This window comes from Phyllostomus hastatus, unplaced genomic scaffold (assembly GCF_019186645.2).
Source record: "Phyllostomus hastatus isolate PE091 unplaced genomic scaffold, TTU_PhHast_1.1 phas_contig_1162, whole genome shotgun sequence".
In the NCBI taxonomy this organism is placed as follows: Eukaryota; Metazoa; Chordata; class Mammalia; order Chiroptera; family Phyllostomidae; genus Phyllostomus; species Phyllostomus hastatus.
The window spans coordinates 1,060,033-1,080,811 of record NW_025333537.1 but is presented as its reverse complement, the minus strand read 5'-3'; the positions used below and the strand labels follow the sequence as shown (position 1 = coordinate 1,080,811).

The window sequence follows — 20,779 nt, the reverse complement described above, 5'->3', positions numbered from 1 at the left end:
GCCGGACCTTCCGCCTGCCGTGCGCGGTGTCACTGAGGGTCAGAGGAAGGCTCGGCACCTCAGAATGGACCTGCTGCCTCCATTGTGGGGATGCCGTCTCTGTCCACTGCTCCAAAACAGACGCTTGGCCTGCTCTCTCTCTTCTCCTCAGAGCTCACATGTGTTTCCATAAGCGAAGCATGCAGGGCTGCAGGAGCAGAGGCCAGCCCTGCCCCTGGCGGGTGGCCCTTCCTTGCTGCTGCCCAGCACTCTGCCTCCCTTGCCTGCTGCCGCGAGGGGCTGCTCCCTCCCGTCCCCCACCCCCAGCTGCTTCCTGGCTCTAATGAGATGCACCTCGCCCTTTTCCTAGGGCGTTCAGGGCTCAGAACACACGCGCCTCCCCAGGAGCCCCGACTGGGGTTGGTGTCCTGGCCCCGCCCCAGCTGGTGGGGCCAGCCTTGCCTATTCCTTCAGGCTGTGGGTCAAGAGGCATCAGGAGTCACTGAGTCAGAAGGAGCAGGACAGCTGCGGCCTGGGCATCGATGGCTCTTCTGTGCGGAGGGCCTCGGAGGGCAAGATCAGCTTCCCGGAGCCTCTGCTGGCCCAGGGGCCCTCCCTGCACAAGGGCAGGCGGAAGCCAGGGATGATTTCCTGTTTGCCTGGCCCTAGGAACCTCCCTGTGGGCTGCAGCACCCAGCGTGCCGAGAAGGGGTGGAGACTGGCAGGCCTGAGCCCTTCTTCGGACAGGACAGGGGCTGAGGCCCAGAGAGGGAAAGGGTCTTGCTCAGGGTCACACAGTGAGGCTGTGGGGGACGAGGGACTGGAATCCGAGTCTCTGGACTCCTGGGCCGTTACTGTGTTTATTCTGCTCAGCTCCCTCCACCACACCCTCCTTCCCTCCTTCTCCCGCATTTCTTTCCTTCTTCCCCCGCCCGATTTCCATCTCCCCCAGTCTCTCTGCACTCCCTGCCTCTCTCCTTTCTTGTCTCTTTCCTATGCCTGTTGGACGGCAGGCCCTCAGCTCGCCTGAGACACCGGCCTGTTTTCAAGGTGAAGTTTCAGTCTGACCGAAGGAGATCGACCCAGACGAGTGCACTGGTCATGCCAAGAGAAAACTGTAGGCAGGAGACGCCCAGGTTCAGAGTCGCCAGCCTGGAACCCTGGAGCTGAATCTCCCGCTCTGAGAAAAAGCTGGGGAAGGCGCTCTGGGTGGTGGCTTGATCGAGGCCTGGGGCCTCCCTGTTCCCTTCTGCAGGATGCAGACTTGAAAAGCCCCCTTCTCATGTCCCGTGGGGTTGAAACAGGGCTCTGATGGAGAGAGGGTCAGCGCTCGGCCCTGTGGCCCGGAGACCTCTCGGGTCCGTCCTCGGAACTAGCACCCCGAGGCCCGTGCCTGCTGGGCCCAGCCCCACCCTCCTGCCTTCCCTTGGCCGCAGGCCCCGCATCCTCTGCCCATCCCCAGCTGGTGGCTTGGCTCCCCGCCTGACAGCTGGTGCCTATTCTGGGCCACAAGCAAAGATTTAGTCTGTGTTTTCTAAGCATATTGAATTCATTCATTAAGCTGGGATGGCTGCTCTGGGATGTAAACAATTATATTTAAAAAAAAGAAACACAAAACCCCAGAGTGGCTGACGCTGGAAGGTGGCACTCCCCAGCAGCCCTGCGCCCCTGGTGGTAGGCGGGGGGGCCACGCGGTACCGCTGGCACAAGGGAGGGGCCAGGTTTCAGACTGGCCAAGCCACTCAGTCACTGGCTGGCCCTGGGACATCCTCTCCCATTGTCTAGGGCTCTGTTGCCCACAGATCATGAGGGCTGCTAGCACTGACCCAGCGCTGGGTGCCAGGCACTCTCTGAGAGCTAGGCCATCTCGCCGACCCCATGGAGTAGGTGCTGTTGTCCCATTTTATAGATGAGGAAACTGAGGCTCCGAGAGGGGAAGGGACATGGTGAATGGGGTGGCCTAGATGTTCTCTTCCAGCCTTGGTCACCAGAGATGCCGTAACCTATTGCTGGAGGGGAGACAGCGCTGGCTCAGTGAAAACCCCAGAGTGAATGTCGGACTCACGGGTCAGAGACCAAGCGCCACGCTGCTTCTGATAGTGATGATGATGATGAGGGTGATGATGGTACATGGTGATGAGGGAGGATGACACAGTCATGCTGAGGGTGGTGATGTGATTGAGGTGATGAGGATGATGAGGGAGGTGGTGATGATGGTAGTGGTGACCTGATTACCTGTTACTATTCACTGAGCATCCGTTCTCTGACAGGTGCAATTTAAGTGCCTTGCATGGATTATTCCATTTAACTCTTGTAACCCTCTATGTAGGCCATACCCATCTTATGGAGGAGTCAATGGAGGCTCAGTGAGGTAAAGTACGTTTCCTAAGGCCATGGACTTGGGAAGGGGAGGAGCCCCATTTTGGACTGAAGAGTTGTATCTTTAAAGCCTACGCCCATGCTTTATGACGCGTTGTGTGGTGTGGTCCATGGCGTCATCAGTAAATGGAATGAGTAAATACGTTTTTGTGTGATTGTTACATTGATGAGGTTAAGTACTTTGCAGAGGGTCGGGCACGTGGTGAGCACTGAGGAAACACCAATGATTGGACTTCGCGTGGCCCCAGGGAATAGCTTTGAAGGAGACAATTAATTTGATGGGTTGAATGATGCCACTCTGCCTTCCGTAGTGAGGGGAACTTGAACATGGAGAGCACCGTGGCCTGGGGCCGCCAGGGCTGAATTTGGCCCTGGCTTCTGCCTTGTTAGCTGTGCGGACTCAGGGAAGCCATTCACAGACTCCCTGCCGGTCGCACCCCAAGCCTTTGCTCCTGCAGTTCCCCTGGAATGACTGACCCCCTGATGACTCAGTCCCTCAGCTTGCACCACCGGCCCTGGGGACAACTCCCTGGCAGCCTCACACCCAGTGTCTTGTTCTATCCTGAAAACGGCCCTTTGGGAGGGGAGCCACCCATTCCACAGATACAGACGCTGAGGCTCAGAGGGGTGAGATCAAACTAGCTCAGGAGTCCCCCACTGAGAATCCCCCCTTCTTATAAATTTCCAGCGCGTCCTCAAAGCTCTGAGCAACTCCTGCAGAAGGGCAGCCCCTTTTGTCAGGTTTAATCTAAAGCTGCCCCAGCTGATTTGTCCAGCGAGCCCCCACTTCCCAAAACACCGGCTCACGTTCCGCAGAGCACTGGGAATGGTCCCGCTGCCGTCTTGCCAGCGGTGAGGGTGTGGATGGCGATTCCTCCTGGACGGTGAGCACCTCAGCAGCAGTGCAGGCGCTGTTGGCCAGGCCTTCTAGGGAGCACTGACTGGGCAGGCGAGCAAAGGCCCTGGGGCAGGCGGCAACTCTCTCCCAGGCCGGGCAGGTGGAACAGTGTGCCCCGGTGTGTGGGGCACATGGTGCCTGGGGGAGCGGGCAGAAGCCGTGAGAAGCAGGAAGAGACCTGAAGCTCTGGCCTCTGAGAGGGCTACGTTTTCCAACAGACTGTTGCTGTATGCTCCCGGGCAGAAATGTGAATGCGTGATCATCATTATGAGCTGCCATTCACTGGACAGATCCTTTGCTGAGTGATCTGTACATAGAACCTCACTGAGGCTTCACGGGCACTCCGTGGGGGCAGACTCCCATTTTACAGGACACAAAACTGAGGTCCAAAGAGGAGACGTGACTTCCCCAACATCACATAGCTTCAAGCCTCGGAAGTGGGATTTGAACCCTGGCAATCTGTCTCCGGAGCGCTGCCCTTTCTTGTAGCATCAACAGCCTTTTAGGCTCATCTCTTCCCCTGCAGGGGGCCCCCTTCTTCACAGGTCCCGGAACTGTAAACCTCAGCGTGAGGCAGTGTGAACCAGAGGCACCAGCATTACAAATAAGTCACACAATGTTCAGTAATTCAGCAACAGCACGGCCGTTGTTGGAACGAGAAATAACTTGGTTATTAATAAAGGCAGGGGGTCACAGGAATTCAGATGATTGAACCCGTGGTGTGCAGAGGAGAAACAGTCATGCTCTTTCTTCCCTCTCTCTCTTTTTGTTTTGAGCATAAAGGGGGAAAAAAACCTGCCTTTGCAGGTGGATTAGACCAGCTCGGAAACTGAGTGCCATTACCTTCCCTTGATCCTTTCTTCTCCTTTGCTCTCATTTCCCCTTTGTTCATTCGCTCTGTTCAAATCCCAGCCTGCGTCTTACCGGCGGGTAGGGCAGTTTGCCCAGATCACTTGGTTAGTTGAGGGCACCGTCGGCGAAACCAGCGCTTTCTACACTAGTGTCTCACGGGACACTAGACCTGCAAGATACTCTGGGAACGCATTCCGAGGCCAAGTAAGTCTGAAGAGAACACACCCTTCTCAGAGGTCTTTCAGATACACTTTAGAAGCTTGGAGAAGTCCTGCATTTAAGAAGCTTCTTTCCCCAGGCAATGAAAAAAAATACGATACAGGATTCATTTTCCCCAGTGTCACCGCTGACTGTTCTGTGGAACGGCCGTTGGGAGGGGCTCGGCGGTGTGGCCCCTCCGCCTCCTTCCACGCCCTCTCTGCGGCCCGGAGAGCTTCAGGCTCAGCCCGAGGCGTGCAGACGGAAAGGAGGAACCGCCCATCAAGACCTCAGCTCCCTTTCAGGGAACCTTCTCTTGGCCTCAGTAATTTGAAGGGAAAACCAAACCAAACCTTACGAAGAGAGTGGACAGCCTCTGAAGGCCCTCTCTCAGCCTTAGCACCTTAGACGGGTGCCGCTACTGGGACAAGGGTCCGAGGGCAAGATGTCCACATGGGAGGTGATCCCAGACAGCACCAGAAGGGGTGTGAGGAAGGGAAGTGGGAATGGGGGGGCAGCCACAAAGGACAAATTATGAAGCCCGCTACCACTCTGGGCAACAGAGGCGCGATCCCTCTGATGGCCTCTGGAGGGCAGCATAGAGCAGGCACCATGAGTTCATTTCCCCCAAAGGGTGTGACCTCTAGTCACTGATTGCGGGCTGGGGGTGTTCAATTCTCGGCGCTCACAGTTTGCCCTGTGCATGGACAAACGCCGGCATGAAAGAATGCCCTCAGCAGTCAGAAGCACAGCAAGGACCGGGGCGTTAGAGGGGTGTGAGTGTGCTCTGCTCCCAGTCCACCGCACCCTGTGGTCATCTGAAGTCTGTCTCTGTTTCCTTTTGACTCAGCCTACAGCCAGGTGGGCGGATGGATATGTGGAGGTACCAGATCTACCCCAACCCCACACCACGGGCCTGCCGTCAGGGGACCTAGATCCGGGTTCCAGCTCCCTAATTTATGTGCTGTGGGACGCAGTGCAGGGCAGTGTCCCGTTCTGTGTCTCAGTGGCCTCTCCCCTGAATCAGGCTCAGCGACACAGCCGACCAGCCCGCACACCTCGCGGGGCAGCTGGGCGATCAGCCAAGGTCACCGGACCGTCCCTGCTCAGTGCAGACACGCTCAGCGGGGCGTCCTCCAGCCGCCGCGCGAAGCACGGGCCGTTTGTCACTGAGAACATACTACGACGGTTATCTGCCAGTAACTTTAAAAATATGGACCAGATTCAAGGGTGGGCGGTCCTAACCCCCATCGTACTTAGGTAAATCTAGGCATCCCTGCGGAGGGAGACGCGAGGCCTGTGGTTACAAGTACTTTTTCCCATGTCACGGCCCCCGAAGGCAAGCCGCCCGGTCTGCTGGTGGTGCACTGGGGGGAGAGCCTGCTGCGTCGGGGCTGGGAATGTGCCGCCACACTGTGCGTTGCGGGCAACGTAAGAGATTCTTGGAGAACTTTGAAGGGCACTTGAGTTTTTCCCTTTAGACTCTGGCTTGAGAACAATACCCGCCCCCTGAGAGGAGGCCCCTCCTCCTGATGTCATGGGTGGGGTCTCCGGCTGCAGCCAGGAGGCCTGAGTTCAGATCCCGCCTCTGCCGCTTGCCAGCTGCATGGCCCTGGACAGTCCCCTCTCTGAGGCTCCATTTTCTCGTTAAGTCCAGTGGGGACATTAATCCTGGCCTCACAGGGCTGCCGGGAGGATTACGTGAGGCGGTGGGTGTTCAGATGCTCGGGACGTGCTGCTTGGCTGATGTGACGTTATTAAGGTGGCCTTTGTAACACTGTTGTTGGGCGTTTCTGATTCTTTTTCTCCGGTCGGTGAGACAGGGGAGGGGTGAACGGTGAGGTACTGGGGAGCATTTCCTAGCGGTCACCGTGACGTGTCCTGTGTGGTGTGTGCAGAAGAAGAGGAAGAGGAAGAGGGTCCCTCGACTGCAGGGTGAAGGCCCATCGTAGAGCTGCACGTGTGTGAACAAAGACGGAGGAGCCCGCGGGCTGGATTTCACGTGCCGACCAGCTGCCGGGGGCTGGGGGGCAGAAGAGGCATTTTCCTGGGAACACTCCCCGTGTGCCTCCTGGATTTCACCAGCCAGATTCCGCTCTGTGGATTTAGAAATGTCCCCCTTAAACCGGGCAGGCTTTAAAGAGTCCTGGCCAGTCCGCTCACGGATGGAAGGCTACCGCCGGTGGAGCGTGGGAGCCTGGTTCAGAGAGTACAGCGGAGGAGCGGGGGCGGGAGGGGGACCGGACTCCGCCCATCCAGGCCCTGACCGCCTATTCAATTTGCTTTCAACCACCAGCCCGGGAAGAAAGGAGAGAGCCTCATTCACGGCTAATAGCCTTTAATGGCTCTTTTTTCCTTTTTCCAACAAAGAGAGCAGACCTTGGGCTCCCAGTAACTGTATCTGATTAGATTCTAATGCTATTTCCGAGCTCGTGTTGTATTTATTTCTACTTTCTATTTGTGACAAGTGATAATGGCGTTGGTTCGCACAGCAGCCCCCACACACGGAGGGCCAGGAGAGACGGCAGCCGACCGCTCCAGGCCGGTAGGTGGCTGGTTTAATCATCCAGGGACCTGCATCTGAGGCGGGTCTTGGGCAGCTCCAGGATAAGCAGATCTCCGAACATACTTGCCAGGACCTTCAAAAAGTGTCTGTAGAGGCCTCGGGTGTCCACTCACACGTTCAGTGGGTGACGGTGTCACCCACACCCTGCTCCCTCCAGGCCGGGCCCTGGGAGCAGCTCGTAGGGTGGGAGCCGTGAGCAGAAGCTACGTTCTGAGGACAAGGGACCTGACTGCCCAGGGGCCACTCACAGGTCAGCTGGTGCTCACGTCCCGTCATCGACCTCCCCCAACCGCTGGGACCTCACCTATGACAGTGCGGTCGCATTTCCCGGCCCCGTGTGCGTAAGTGAGAAGGACGAGCGAGCCCGTTGGAAAGAAAGTCCCACCGAAGGGCACAGGCACGAGGCACAGTTCCTGACGGGGGTGTTGGAAGGGCTGATGGGCGGGAACAGTTTTCCCTTCAGTATCAGCCTGGTCCCTGGCGACTTCTCCGGCTTGGTTTTGTCATTTATAAAGTGGGGATGATAATGCTGCCTTCCGGACTCTTGTGGAGGTATGATGGTGATGATGACGATGATGATGATGATGACAATGATGACGATGATGATGATGATGACGACGATGATGACAATGATGATGATGATGACAATGATAACAATGACGATGACGATGACGATGGTGATGACGGTAGGTAGCTACACCTGGCAGGTGCTGCACACAGGAATCCCTATGCAGATTCCTGCCTCCGAAAGCCGGAGCTGAGCGGAGGTGACGGGTCACCCAGAACGGGGTGGATGACTGCTGGTCGTCACCACCAGCAGCCTCGTCACCTTCTTTGTCCTCTCCGACAGTGGCAGGACTCTCCCAATCTCCACGTTAGCTCCCTGACCATCCGATCCTTCACCTGTAACGTGGGAGTGGCCTGTGAAACAGGGCGACGGCCGATGTGCTCGGGACGGTCAGTGCTGAGTGACTGGCAGTGGGGGCACCTCTGTCTCGTGGCCCCCACGTGACCGGGGCCGGGGCTCCTCCTCCTCGGGTGGTGTCCAAGTCCCGGAGAACGTCTTTTTCCAGATTTTGCCTGAAACCAGGCAGATTCTTCAAGATTTCCGCCTGAAGAGCTGGGGCCTCGTGACCTCTTTCCGATGGACTGTGAGGTCTCTGTTGGCAGCTGTGGTTCTTACCGCGAAGAAGGAGACACATTTATGGGAAGAAAAGATAGGGGCGAACGTTATTTAGGGGTGGCTCTGCGATGTTTTGTTTTTTGACTTGGATTATGAAACTAGTACACAGCCGCTATAGAAAGTTTGGAAAGTACGGAATCCCCATACCCAGCTGTGATTGCTAATATTTGGGTATATCTCGTTTCTATTGTTATTATGTTACAGCAGTGTAGAGTGATTTACACAGTTGACATCACACCGTGGTGTGGCTTTTGCGTTTGCTTTTCCCTTAGCATTTGTCAGCGTTGTCTGTGCCGTGTACCACGTCTCTGCTGCCGCTCTGAAATGACTTTACAATGGTCCCAGGGTGCCCCCCCGCCCCGCCGCCCTGCCACTTCTTTAGCTTCATTTGGTTCTCCCTTCCCCTCCTCGCTCTCCAGCCGCCTGGCCCTCTTGCCGTGTCTCTAACACACCATTCCCGCTTCTGCCCCAGGGCCTTTGCACCGCCTTCTCCTCCTGCCTCTTCCTGGTTCGTCAAGGGGGGGGGCAGCCCCTTCTCCCCCTTCACAACCCAGGTCAAATACCACGTCCTCAGATAAAGCCCTCCCCGACCGCCATAGAGTTATAGCAAGTCCCTTGGTTTCTCTGGATCTCATCACCCTATGTTATTTCCTTAAAGAAAAAAAAATGTCTTCATAATTCCGTGACCCGAACTTACCTTATTATCTGTTCGTTTACTTGTTTATTATTTCATCCCCTCATAGACTCTATGCTCTGTGAGAACAGGCACCTTGCCTGTCTTGCTCATCATTGAGTTCCCGGTGGCTAACACAGCACCTGTCACATAGTAGGAGCTTCATAAATATGCGTGGAATAAATGGATGGCTGGTTGAGTAGATGGTTGGATTGGCTGAGGGGGTAGTGGAATGAACAGGTAGGTGGGTGGTGGGCAGTGGCGGATGAGTGGATGGATAGATGAGTGAACACGTGGTTAGAAAAATCACACTTTTACTAACGCTTCCCCAATTTCACGTTTAGAGTGTTCCCCATGATATTTTAATTGCTTTCTTCAACAAATAAACAATGCAAATGGCAAGGAAATAGGATAAATGTGTTTTTTGGAAAATCTGACTCCTCCTGCTTAGGGGCCATCCGCTAGGGGCCCACCCTGGGCAGTTGTATTTGGGCCTGTGCTGAGGGTAGGTGGCCTGGATGGAGGGTGGGCGGTGGCGAGGGTCTCCCAGGTTCTCTTGGACGCCTACCCACCCCACGCCCAGGACCTCCCCCCATACTTCTGTCCGTCTCTCACGCAGTGGGCCGGAAGCAGTTCATGCGGTTCGAGTGGGCAAACCGCGCGGCCGAGGCCCTGGGCTGTGAGTACGAGGAGCTGAACACGGCCACCTTCAAGCACCACCTGCGGCAGATCATCCAGCAAGTGACGTCGGGGCCGAGCCGACGAGGCCTCGAGGACGAGGAGGCCAGCTCAGGTGTGGTTTCATCAGGGTCTATCGCCTGCGGACCCTCTAGGTGCGACGGGAGCCACCGTGGGGGGCGATGGACGTGGCCGTGGCTCCTACCTGCGAAGTGCTTACGGCCAAATAGTTCTGCCTCGTGGCCATGAAGCCTGCTGAGACCAGGAAGGGGGGTGTTGCAGAGGGGACACTGGAGGAACAGAAATAAGGCCAGGGTGGCTGGAGCGGCCAGGAGGATAGGAGGAGGTGGTGCTGCGGAGCAGGTGGGGTCAGCTCGCACACTGTCTCCAAATCTAGTTCGTATTCTAAGGTGAGAAGGAGCCAGGAAGGGGCCTGAGCAGGACTGGGCTTATTCTTCCTGCAGCACAGCCTGGGGGAAGGCTGGGGCGTGAGTGGGGGGAGGGAGAGCACTTAAGGACCTCATAAAAGTCCCCTGGTGAGGTGGGGGGGGACCAGGGAAGTGGTAGTGGAGATGGGACAAGGTGAGCATGTTCAAGGTCAAGTTTACAAATGGCGACAACAGCATAGCCCTGGGGAGAGTGAGGGACCAGGATTTTGGCCTAAGCAGCTGGAGGAAGGGGGTGCTTTGAGCTGAGGTGGGGGCAGAGCAGCAGAGCTTGCACCGCCCCTGCTGAAGGGCGTCTGCTGCGTCCCAAGCCACAGCCTCTGCCAGCCAGACGGTGGGCTGTGGAAGGGGAGGGCGGAGGGGCCCCTGGGCGCCCAGGGCCTCTGAGAACTCCCCCAGAGCAGCTCTCCGGGAGCCCGCAGGGGCGGGGTCAGTGGCGTGGGACTCTTCTGCATTGTGGTTTGGGGCCCATCTCATAGAAGACCTTGGGCCCACAGAGCTGCTGCACCTTCTGGAGACTTCAGCTTGATGGCCACTGTCACTTGAATTCCGCTGGCCTGTCAGGTTTTCTTCTAGGTCCAAGTATGAGCTGTCGTCTTCTTATGGGCACATGTCTTATCTGATGCACACCCCCATTTGCATTACCTGCACACATGTGTGCACAGCAGGTGGCATGCACAGATACACATGGCACACACACATACATGCCCACACCACATGCCCACAGGCGCACACTACATCTGCAGGCACAGACATATACCACACATGTGCACAGAGCACGCACAAGCGTGCATGGCACAGAGCACAGGTACATGCACACACAGACACAGATCTCACACACAGACACACAGATGCACACTGCACACACACAAACACATGCACACACTGCCTTGTGAGGCTGAGTCAAGCTCTCAGACTAAGGTCTCCAGGGTAGATGTTAAGCAGGCAGGGGACTGGCAGGTTTAGGAGGGATGCTGGGAGGCTGTGGGTTGCCTAGCAACAGCCCAGGTTGGGGTGAAGTGAAAGGAGGGATGGGAAATGCTTGGGGCCTGCAGCGGGCTGCCTGGAATGTACAAGCAGGAGCATTTCTCCAGGCTCCGGGGCGTGCAGATTGGAAACTGTGTTTCCAGTTCTGCCCGGGGAACCAGAACTCGGGAAGGACCAGGGTTTGTGACCTGATACCCTCCCTCTCCCCACCACCTCCTCCTCCCACGTGGTTCAGTGCACTCTAACCAAGGCTGGCTGTTTGAATGGGGCCAATGAGTGTGTGTGTGTGTGTGTGTGTGTGTTTTAACAAAATTGAGACCACAACTATCATAACAGTTTTCGTAAGCTCTTTTATTCCTCTTCATGTTATAGGTAGACACTTCCTCATCTCATTCAGTATTCTTGAGTGTCTATTGTCAGCATTCCTTTGTATGGCTGGGTTACAAATTATCTAATCCATTTGCTATTGTTTGATATTTAAGTTGTTTTGAAAAAGTGATTTTTGCCAATCTGATCAACAATCGGGAGAACATTTGTACCCAGCAATCTTCGTTTCTCTGAATATTTCATCAGAATAAAACCTAACGGTGAAATTAATATGTCCGAATATATGGACATTTTATGGCTTCTGATACAAAATTGCCAAATTTCCCCCCAGAAAGAGGGAACAACAAGCACTTCTGGGGTCCCTGCTGTGCACCAGGCACTGGGGCTTGGGAGCCGCCCAGCCCAGAGGCAGTGCCCACCCTTGGGTCACTCCCGGCCTGGTGGGGGGGACACAGTTGACAAAAGAACCATGCGTGTAAAGACGTGCCGTAGTCAGTGCCGGAAAGCAGGGTCGATCTGTCCTTCTGTGCCTGGCTTGTCTCACTGACGTGAGGGCCACAACACCCACCCACGTTGTAGCAAATGGCATATTTGAATAGTATACTACACGATCCCCCTGGGGTCAGACATCTGCAAGGGCCGAAGTCTTAGAAGCAGAGCAGAGAAAGGTGGTGGAGCGGGGGGCATGGGAGATACGGACCAGAGGGCGCTTAGCTTCCCTGCCGCGGGGGAGTAAGTGCTGGAGCGGAGAGGAGCCCAGGTGGGCGAGATGGCCAGGAGGCGAGTGGGTCCGCTGTACAGCCCAGCGCCCGTAGTCACCAGCGCCGCGTTATGTCATTAAAATCTTACAGGGTGACTCTTGAGTTAACTGTTCTCATCACATACACACGGACACAGGGAGGGAGGGAGGGAGGACGCTTTTAGAGCCTATGGTCCTGTTTACGGTGACGCACACCTATTGTCAGACTCGTTGGGTGTACATAATGAATAGGTGGGTGCAGCTTTTTGTATGTCAATCATACCTAAAGAAAAGCTTAATTAGAAAAAGAATCAAGGTGGAGCAAGGAACTGGCCCATTGGGGTGGTGGTCAAGGTGGGCTTCCCTGAGGAGGTGACGTTGGGGTGAGCCCTGAGGGATGGGCCGGAGAGCACGCTGCAGAGGAGGTAGGGCCAGGTTACGCAGGGCCCTGGAGGTCCTGGCAAAGGACTTGAACTTGGTCCTAAGAACATGGGTGTGTAATTTCAGCAACGGGGGGAAGGGGTGTGTGAGAGGGGGTTCTCCGAGGCGGGTGCCGATGCCTCTGGAGACATGTCCCGGGCCCGGCCCTGACCCTCTCCTCTTCCCCACTCCAGGGCTCAAGATGACGGGCGTGGAGTGTGTGGAGGGGATGGCCTCGGGCCTGTACCAGGAGCTCTTCGCCGCTGTGGTCTCCCTCATCAACAGGTAAACGCAGCCACCCCTGGGCGCAGAGTCGGCCCCTCCGCAGGCCCACGAGGGGCCCGAGCTGGGCAGTGAAGCAGAACAGGGTGCTTTCTGAGAGGGCGAGTGGGTTTTCCGGTCACGCAGGGCTGGGTTGGAATCCCACCTCGACCACTCCCTGGCTGCGTGACGACGGCAAATCCGCTCACCTCTCTGGTCGTCCCGTCTGTGTTTGTGACATAGCTCTCTCCCCCTGGGGTCATTGCGAGGATTGCAAGAAACAATGAAACTCAAGAACTCTTCCTAATCATGGTCCTCAATGCCAGCACTAAAGGCTCATGCTCTTGGGGGGCACCTGCTAAGGGCCAGGCCTGCACTGATTGTATCACTTGCCCGATCACCCAATACCCACACCGGCCCGTGGTGCAGGGGGGCTAACAGAGACAGGGAGGCGGGGCCGGGATGCAAACGCAGTGCTGCCCACCCCGCTCGTTCCTCCACGTGGCCCCGAGTAGCCCACCGTTTGCTCCCCTCCGTTTATTTTTCTAACATTTTCTGCCAGGGACGGGGAGCGACAGGGGAGAATTTCTGAGTGGGCCAGGGTTTGTCTCTGAAGTGTGTCTGCCACGCTGCAGGCAGCAGAGCCTCTGTCTTCTGTCAGGATGAGCCGGCTCGGGGCCCGCCCGTGGAAGTCTTGAATCCGTTCCAGCGGCGAGTCCCGCCCTCCTCGGTGAAGGAGGAGGCGTATTCAGGCTTCTGACATCCCATTAAGGGGCAGGGGAGGCTGGTGCATGGCTACAGAGAGACCGGGGTTCTCCAGTGTCACCAGGACACAGAATCCACTCCCTCTCCCGCTCCTGGAATAATTGCCACTTGAGCCCACATTCTGTGGCAACCAAGGGGGCTGCACTTGCTTAGAGCAAGGAGGAGGGGGCGTGGAAGATGAATGGCTGACGGAGGAAGCTGCCTTTGCCCACGGAGGTGGTGTTCTTGGAGCCACATCTGTAAAATGGGTGCGTGGATGATACCACCATGGACCTGCACCGAGGAGGCGTCTAACTTTCCAAGTGTTCACTGACTTAGTCTTCACGCATGACTATGTGGTGGCTGACCTCGGCGGCCCATTGTACGGATGCAGAGCCCATGCGAGCGGCGGGGAAGAGCTACGGTGCAAACTCAGGGCCCTTCGAAGTGTATGGTGCTCACGCTAACAATACTACTGGCGGGCAGGGTAGCGTTTTCCCCGCACTTAGCTCCTGGCTACGCTCTTGTTCAGAGCTATCACCTCCAACCCTCCCAACAGTCTGGGTTGGCTCCATCCTTAACCCTTTCACGGCTGGCTCAGAGAGGTTGTACAACTTTCCCATGGTACACAGCCCCTCAGTAGTAGAGGAAGGGTCTAAGCCCACCTGTGCCTGTGTCCCAAGTCCCTTAACTCCTGCCTTTTGATGTCAGTAATCCCTCCTCTGTCCACCCTGACAGAGTCATCCAGAGAGTCCAAGGAGGTGATGGCTTGAAGGAGCTTTATAGACTGAGACACTGACCCAAATTCTTTTTCTATTGCAACGTGTCACTAAGAAAGAAAGGGAGGCTGTGGTCTGAACTCTAGAGCCCATGTGCCCTGTGACCAGCAGCGAGTCATTTCTCTGCTCTGGGCCTGGTGGGGAGAGGACATTTCCTGCAGGCTGGCGGTGCCCCTGGGAGGCGCTTGCCGAACTTGAACTCCTTTGACCCTTACATAGCCCCTGGGGTCACCTTACTCATCTCTGCCATCATTCCACTGTGGGGGAACTCTGTGCTCAGAGAGGTTATTTAACTTACTCCAGGTCACACAGCCTGTAAGCAGCGAGCCCGGTTGTGAAAGCAGATCTGCTGGTTCTCCAAACCGCCCAGTGTGCTTCCTCGGTTTCTCCGTCCTGGTGACGTGGGAGCGGGCGGCCCTAAGATGCCATGTCCCCTCGGGGCCCCCCTTCTCTCCCGCCCCAGATCCTTCTCCTCCCGTCACCTGTCCATGGCCTCCATCACGGTGGTGGACTCTCCGGGCTTCCAGAACCCCCGGCACCAGGGCAAGGACCGGGCGGCCACCTTCGAGGAGCTCTGTCACAACTACACTCAGGAGCGCTTGCAGCTGCTGTTCTACCAGCGGACCTTCGTCTCCGCGCTGGAGCGGTACTGGGAGGTACGGCAGGGGAGGGAGATGGGGAGTCGCCGTTTCACGGGCACAGAGCTTCAGCCGTGCAAGATGAAGAGGGGGCTGCCGATGGACGGCGGTGCTGGCCGCACAACTGTGTGAATGGGCTCAACGCCACTGAATGGTGTGCCCTTAAAAACGGCCCGAATGGTTAAGTTTTACGTTGTGCGTGTGTTGCCCCCATGAAAAAAATATCATTTAAAAAAGCCTAAGGGTGAGGAAAGTCGTCACGTCCCTTACCTCTTCCAGAGTTTTCCTACCCCGTTCAGCTCATGGAAAGAACTCATGGTGAGTTTCTGTGACTTTCCAGGAAGGTCTCCCCATGCAGTGTGACCTCCCGGAGCCATCCCCGGGGACCACGGTGGCCGTTGTGGATCAGAGTCCCTCCCAGGTAACTTGCGGCCCAGCTGACCACGGCTCCCAGGCACCACGAGGCCTTTTCATGGGGACACCAGCAGACTTGAGCCTTGCAGCTGCTCATTGGGGCTGCGAACCACTGACGCCTGGGTCACACTCCCAGACCGTGTGTGGGTTTGGGACGGTGGCCCCGGCCCTGAACGTCCAGGCCCCCTGGGGGTGAGAACTGCACTCTGTGTTCTGTCTGTGTTGGTGTGTCAGCACACCCGCACCTGGGAGCCATGGTCAGAGCCGAGGGGACATGGGGCCAGTGCCCAGTGGCCCCCAGCCAGTTTCTCCTGGAAGGATCGGGTGTTCAGACGAAGGGGCTGTGCCCGGCAGAGACGGGAGAAAAGGGACCACGGGCGGCCATCGTGCATCCAGGCCCCTGAGCACCCTTGGGTCAGACAGGCTTTAGTTGGGGGGCTACCTGAAGCCTCACCTCACTTTCCCCACCCCGAGAACCCACTTTGCTGACCCCAGACCTGCAGCGCTGCTCGACCCTTGGCCAGAACTGCCCTGGAGGGACCGTTTCAGCTGGCTCCAGCCTCCGGCCCCATCTGGGTGACCTGGAGCCTGTCATCTCACCCCTGTTTTCTCATCACCAAAATGGGAATGTCGGGTCCCTTGGGGTTGTCACGAAAGTCAGTGAGTTCTGGCACATGCAGCGCCTGGCAGGGTGCTTGGCACAGAGTAGGTGCCCTGCAGGTCGCATCTCTCCTGCCCTTTGGGAGCACAGGCTGCCCTTGCCCTCATTCCCACGCCCAGTCAGCCTTCTCCCTTGGTCCTGCCTCCCTGTCACGTTCCCACGCCGGGCAGAGGCAGTCCCGCAGGATTGACCAGGGCAGTGAGGAGGGGCCGAGGTGTCCCCGGATGCCAGGGCAGTGGCTGGCAATGGCTGGCTCCTGAGGCTGGGCTGGCTGTGGGTCTCAACCCCGATACGGAAGGCCAAGGCGAAGGAGCAGGATGCCTGGGGTCCAGTGCCAGCCCTGCCCCCGTGTGTCTCCGTGCGCCCCTGGACGTGTTCTTTCTCCGTGGGCCTTCGAGGAGCGTGGGCCAGTATTTCGGAGTCAGGGTGGCCAACTGTCCTGGTGCGCCGGGCACTTTGCCGACTCGAGCGCTGAGATCCCCACGTCCCAGGAAGCCTCTCAGTCCTGTCACCAAGGGATGGCCGGCCACCATATTCATCCCATGTCCTCCCAAACCACTCAGCACGGTTCCTGGTTATGCCAACCCGTCCCGGGCCCTCGGATAAGCCCCTCCGCTCTGCAGGCCTCTCTGTTTCCCGTGCGCAAAGTCACAGCGCTGCCCAGACGGCCTGCGGCACTCGAGGTGGGATTTAAAATTCTGTGTCTGTGCCACTGACCCAAGGTCACCGTCTCCTCTGAAACATGACTTGGGCACTCTCCTTCCCCTCTGAAGATTTTAGTTTAGAAGAGTATGAAGACTTCTAAGAGGAAGCACTGGGGGTAGATCATGGTTGGCTGCGCACAGGTGCACACAGCCACCTGTGTGTGTCCAGAAACGTGTCATTTGCACGGCTTGCTCCCTTGTGAGATCTCCCTTGTGAGAGCCCTCTGAGGAGGTGTCCCTGGCCTCTGCTTTCCATTGAGGAAACGAGGCTCAGAGAGGTGCAGTGAGTGGCTCAAAGCCACACAGGAAGTGAGGGGAGAGGTGGGATTTGGACTTCTTGGAACTGAGAGGTTGTTATGGTATTGTGGTTGCGAGGCTGAGATTCTTGGGTGAGGGGAATGTGGGGGTGCATGGGGACGCGACCCAGGCAGGTGTGTTTGATTCGCGGTGCCTGGGACACAGACCCCCTGACTCCTCTGGGCGGCGGGGGCGGGGGTGGGGAGCCCAGGACCCGCATCTGTTGGGGGTCAGGGCTTCTCAGTCTATCGTGGTTCTCCCGCCAGGTCCGCCTCCCGCCTGGGGGAGGTGCGGAGGATGCCAGGGGCCTTTTCTGGGTCCTGGACGAGGAGGTGCGGGTGGAGGGCTCCAGCGACAGCGTGGTGCTCGAGCGTCTCTGTGCAGCCTTCGAGAAGAAAGGGGCTGGGGCCGAAGGTAAGGGCGAAGGGGGGAGGAAGGTGCCCAGTCCAGCCGGGAGTTGGAGTTCGCCCTTGTCCGCTGCAGAACTCGCCGGGTGAGGCCTGCCTGGGCGGGGCCTGAGTGCAGAGCGGTCTCCGTGCGCGCTCTCGTTCACTTACGTGCTCGTGCGTCTCGGCGCCTGGCACAGGCGTGTGGAGCGGCCACCGTGTGCTGGACCTGTGCTGTACGGCGGTGAGCCAGCCTGGTGTGGCTCGCGGCTCTCGGTGAGGGTTGGCGGAGAAGGCGATCAAGGATGCAGCCCTGGGACATTCTGGGGGCCAGGGGCCAGGGACAGGGGATGACCAGCAAAGGAGGCTGAGGAGGAGTGGCCAGGGAGGTGGGCGGGAAGCTGGGGGAATGGGAACCGACCAAATTAAAGGTTGAGGAGAGGTCACGGGAGGTGTGGCTGAGCGTGCAGTGGAGGTCACTGGCGAGGGAGGCTAGAGCCATCTCAGGGAGTGTTTGGGGCGAGAGGCTAGTGGGAGTGGTCTGCGGGAAACTGGGAGAGGAGCCGGAGGAAGACCAGGACGGCCCTCGGCGCCGCATGCCCTGGGCTCCGGTCAGCAGCAGGCCTTGCCCCAAGGGGGCCCGCCGAGGCCCCTCATCGGGGACATGTGTGAGGCACTGGCTGTCACACCAGGACAGGACTTTATAAGTGGTGGCACCTGATGGCCCCAGCAGCTGCCCGTGGGTCCAGCTCCGAGCAGCAGACCCTGGTCGCTGCCAGAGAGCCTGGGTCTGCAGGTGACCGCTGGGACCCCTTCACCGTCCAGCACCGTGGGGGCAGCGCCTGGGGCCGTGGTGCTGTGAGGGCCCGAGGAAATTTCACTTCTGTTAAAAGCGGAAGAAAAACACCTTTTAGGTCAAATACAATGTTTTAATGTATACATTATGGGCTGAGTTCTAGCCTCCCCCCAAATTTATCCATGCGTGTCCTAAGCCCCCGCACCTGGAAATGTGACTGTGTGTAGACATGGGGTCTTCAAAGACTCACTGAGGCGGGCCGAGGTCATGGGGGTGAGTCCTAATCTAATTTGACTGGTGTCCTTTTAAGGACAGACACACACACGGGAAAGACGCAGGGAGAGGGAGAGAGGCCTCGGGGCAGAGTCACAGCCGCCACCCCTTGAGCCGGGACTCGCGCCTCCAGACCTGTGAGAAAATGAACTGCTTCCGTTCAGGCCGAGGGGTCCCGTGTTGTGGCGGCCCACGGCCCTCGGCCCTCGGAAACTAATGCGACATCCGCGTGTGTTATTAATAGTAATCTGTTAGCCTTTATAGCAGCACGGTTGAGAAATGTAACTTTATATACACAGAATTGCTTTTTTCAAGTGGAGGAAGCAAAAGTGCTAAGGGCCCAGGAAAGCCAGGAGGCAGTGCGGTACTGCCCTCACCCCGGAGTGGCCCTGGAGCTGGAGGTGACCCTGGCCAAGGCCACCTCTGCTCTCTGAAGGTCACCTCTGCTCTCTGAAGTACGCCTGTCCCCTCGGTAGCCAGTGAACGGAGATGGAAAGGCAGAGGAAACGGCTCTCTGTGCAGCCCTGAGACCGAGCCAGACATGGTGGGTTCCCCCGAGCCCTGCCTGGGGGGGTGGCTGCGGCCTCGGAGAGACCAGGGGGCATACGGGGCCCTGCAGGTGCCGAGAGCAGAGCCAGTGCTGCGCCCAGGAGGCCTGGCTCCGAAGGCCAGCCGGAACCCCGACTCCCCTCCAAGCTGTGAAATTGGCCCCTGTCTCCAGGGGGTGTTTCTGGGGGTTCAGGCATGGAGTTTGGGGGTTCTGGGTGGGTGGAGGCAGAAGCACACCCAGATGCAGAGGAAGCCAGGAGGCAGAGCTGTTGGAAGCTCACCCAGGCTTCCGTCCCTGGGACCTGGGCTGGGTCCACGCTGCACGACTTAACTAGAGTGTGTGTGGCTTCTGGGAAGTCACTTCCCGGGGACTGGTGTGGGGATGGACGAGCTCATGGTGCCAGGAAGGGCTTGTGCACCCTCCGCCTTCAGCTGGCTGCTCAGAGGGCTCCTCCTCGGAGCCCTGCCCGACCCCCGTCTGAGGCCGTCCCCTCTGCGGTCGTCACGCTGTCCCATCATCGCTCCCTGGCTGCTTCCTTCGGGGCCCTTCCCAGGTTCCCTTCCCGTCGTCCCCTGACTGCCCTGGGAGCCCCACAGACTGCAGGACACGTGCCCGTCTGGGCTCTGCTGACCCCCGGTGCCTGGACTGCAGCCAGGCCTCCGCGGGCTCTGCCATTCCCCCTTCCCTCCTCCTCGCTCACTCTGTTCCAGTCACACCACTCACTCTGTTCCGGTCATACCGCTCTCTCCACTGCTCCTAGTCACGCCAGGCATACTCCCACCTCAGGGTCCCCGCCTGGGCTGTTCCTCCTGCGGAAAGCTCTCCCATCACATGTCAGCGTGACTTGCTCCCTCACTTCTGGTGGGGCTCAGGGGCCTATCCGACCGCCCCTGCCTCCCTTCCCCTGCTTTCTTCTGCTCCACAGCAGCCATCACTGTGGGACATGGGGCATTTGTCCTCATGGGCAGGTGTGTCAGCTTCGTGAGGGCAGGGCCGGGACTGGTCACTGCAGTGTCACCAGCACCTAGAGCAGCACAGCCATGGCGAGGAGGGCAGTGAACATACATACCCAGTATGGGGATCAAACCCACAACCTAGATATGCCCTGACCGGGTATCGAACTTGCAGCCCTTTGGTGCACGGGTTGATGCTCCAACCAGCCGAGCCACCAGGCCAGGGCCAGACTCCGTTCTTGTGCCGGGCAGGATGCTGAGCGCTGGGCAGGTGGAGACAAGGCCTTGGTGACCCCAGAACACCAGCCGAAGTCTCAATGCAGGAAATGGCAGTGACACCCACTGTTGCTCACTGAGCAACTACTACGTGCCAGGCACTCTCTTAAACTGACGCACACTGTCTCCTCTGAGCCTTAGGCCAGGCTGGGAAGCACGTGTTACTCCACCCACGTTTCCCAGGAGGAGAGACTGCGGCTCAGAGATCTAAGTGGCTTGGCCCGTGGCACACAGTCATAAGTAGCAGAGGCAGGGTTTGAACTCCGGTCTTCTTCAGCCCCAAGCCCAGCCGTTTCTCCCACTCACTCCCTTACAACCGAGTGTCTGCCGGCATCACCCAGGAGCGGGCTGCACGTTTGTTTGGTCGATGGTGTTCAGGATGATTTTTAGGTGGCGCACGAATATTTTCAAAATTGTTAATGATTATGTATGTTCATGAATATTAAAAAATAGAGTTTGCGCACCAAACTGCAATATAACCCTTCTTTATAAATGGGCTTCTCTGTAAAGATGTGAGTCGAGTTAAGGGAAACATTAATAACAGCCCAGATGATCCATGGGTGCGGTGACGAGTCGTGCAGATTGCACGCGCTAACGAAGTTTGGGGAAACGGGTATTCTGGAGCCAAGAAGGCAGGGAGAAGTAAAAGCCACGGTGGAAATAATGTCACCAAATGCATAAACAGGAAAAACCCGGGTCCCCGGAGCTGTCGGCTTGAGCTG

General features: G+C 57.7%; 1 protein-coding gene across 2 annotated transcripts in view; it reads left to right on the top strand.

Annotated features, from left to right (window-relative positions):
* Window positions 1-20,779, top strand: part of MYO18B (myosin XVIIIB) — a 225,154-nt gene that overhangs the window by 49,431 nt on the left and 154,944 nt on the right. For both annotated transcript variants that reach the window (XM_045843131.1, XM_045843139.1), the window contains exons 13-17: window positions 9,348-9,521; window positions 12,520-12,610; window positions 14,573-14,765; window positions 15,088-15,168; window positions 17,090-17,237. In XM_045843131.1, coding sequence (XP_045699087.1) covers window positions 9,348-9,521; window positions 12,520-12,610; window positions 14,573-14,765; window positions 15,088-15,168; window positions 17,090-17,237 — 687 coding nt within the window. The remainder of the gene's footprint in view (window positions 1-9,347; window positions 9,522-12,519; window positions 12,611-14,572; window positions 14,766-15,087; window positions 15,169-17,089; window positions 17,238-20,779) is intronic.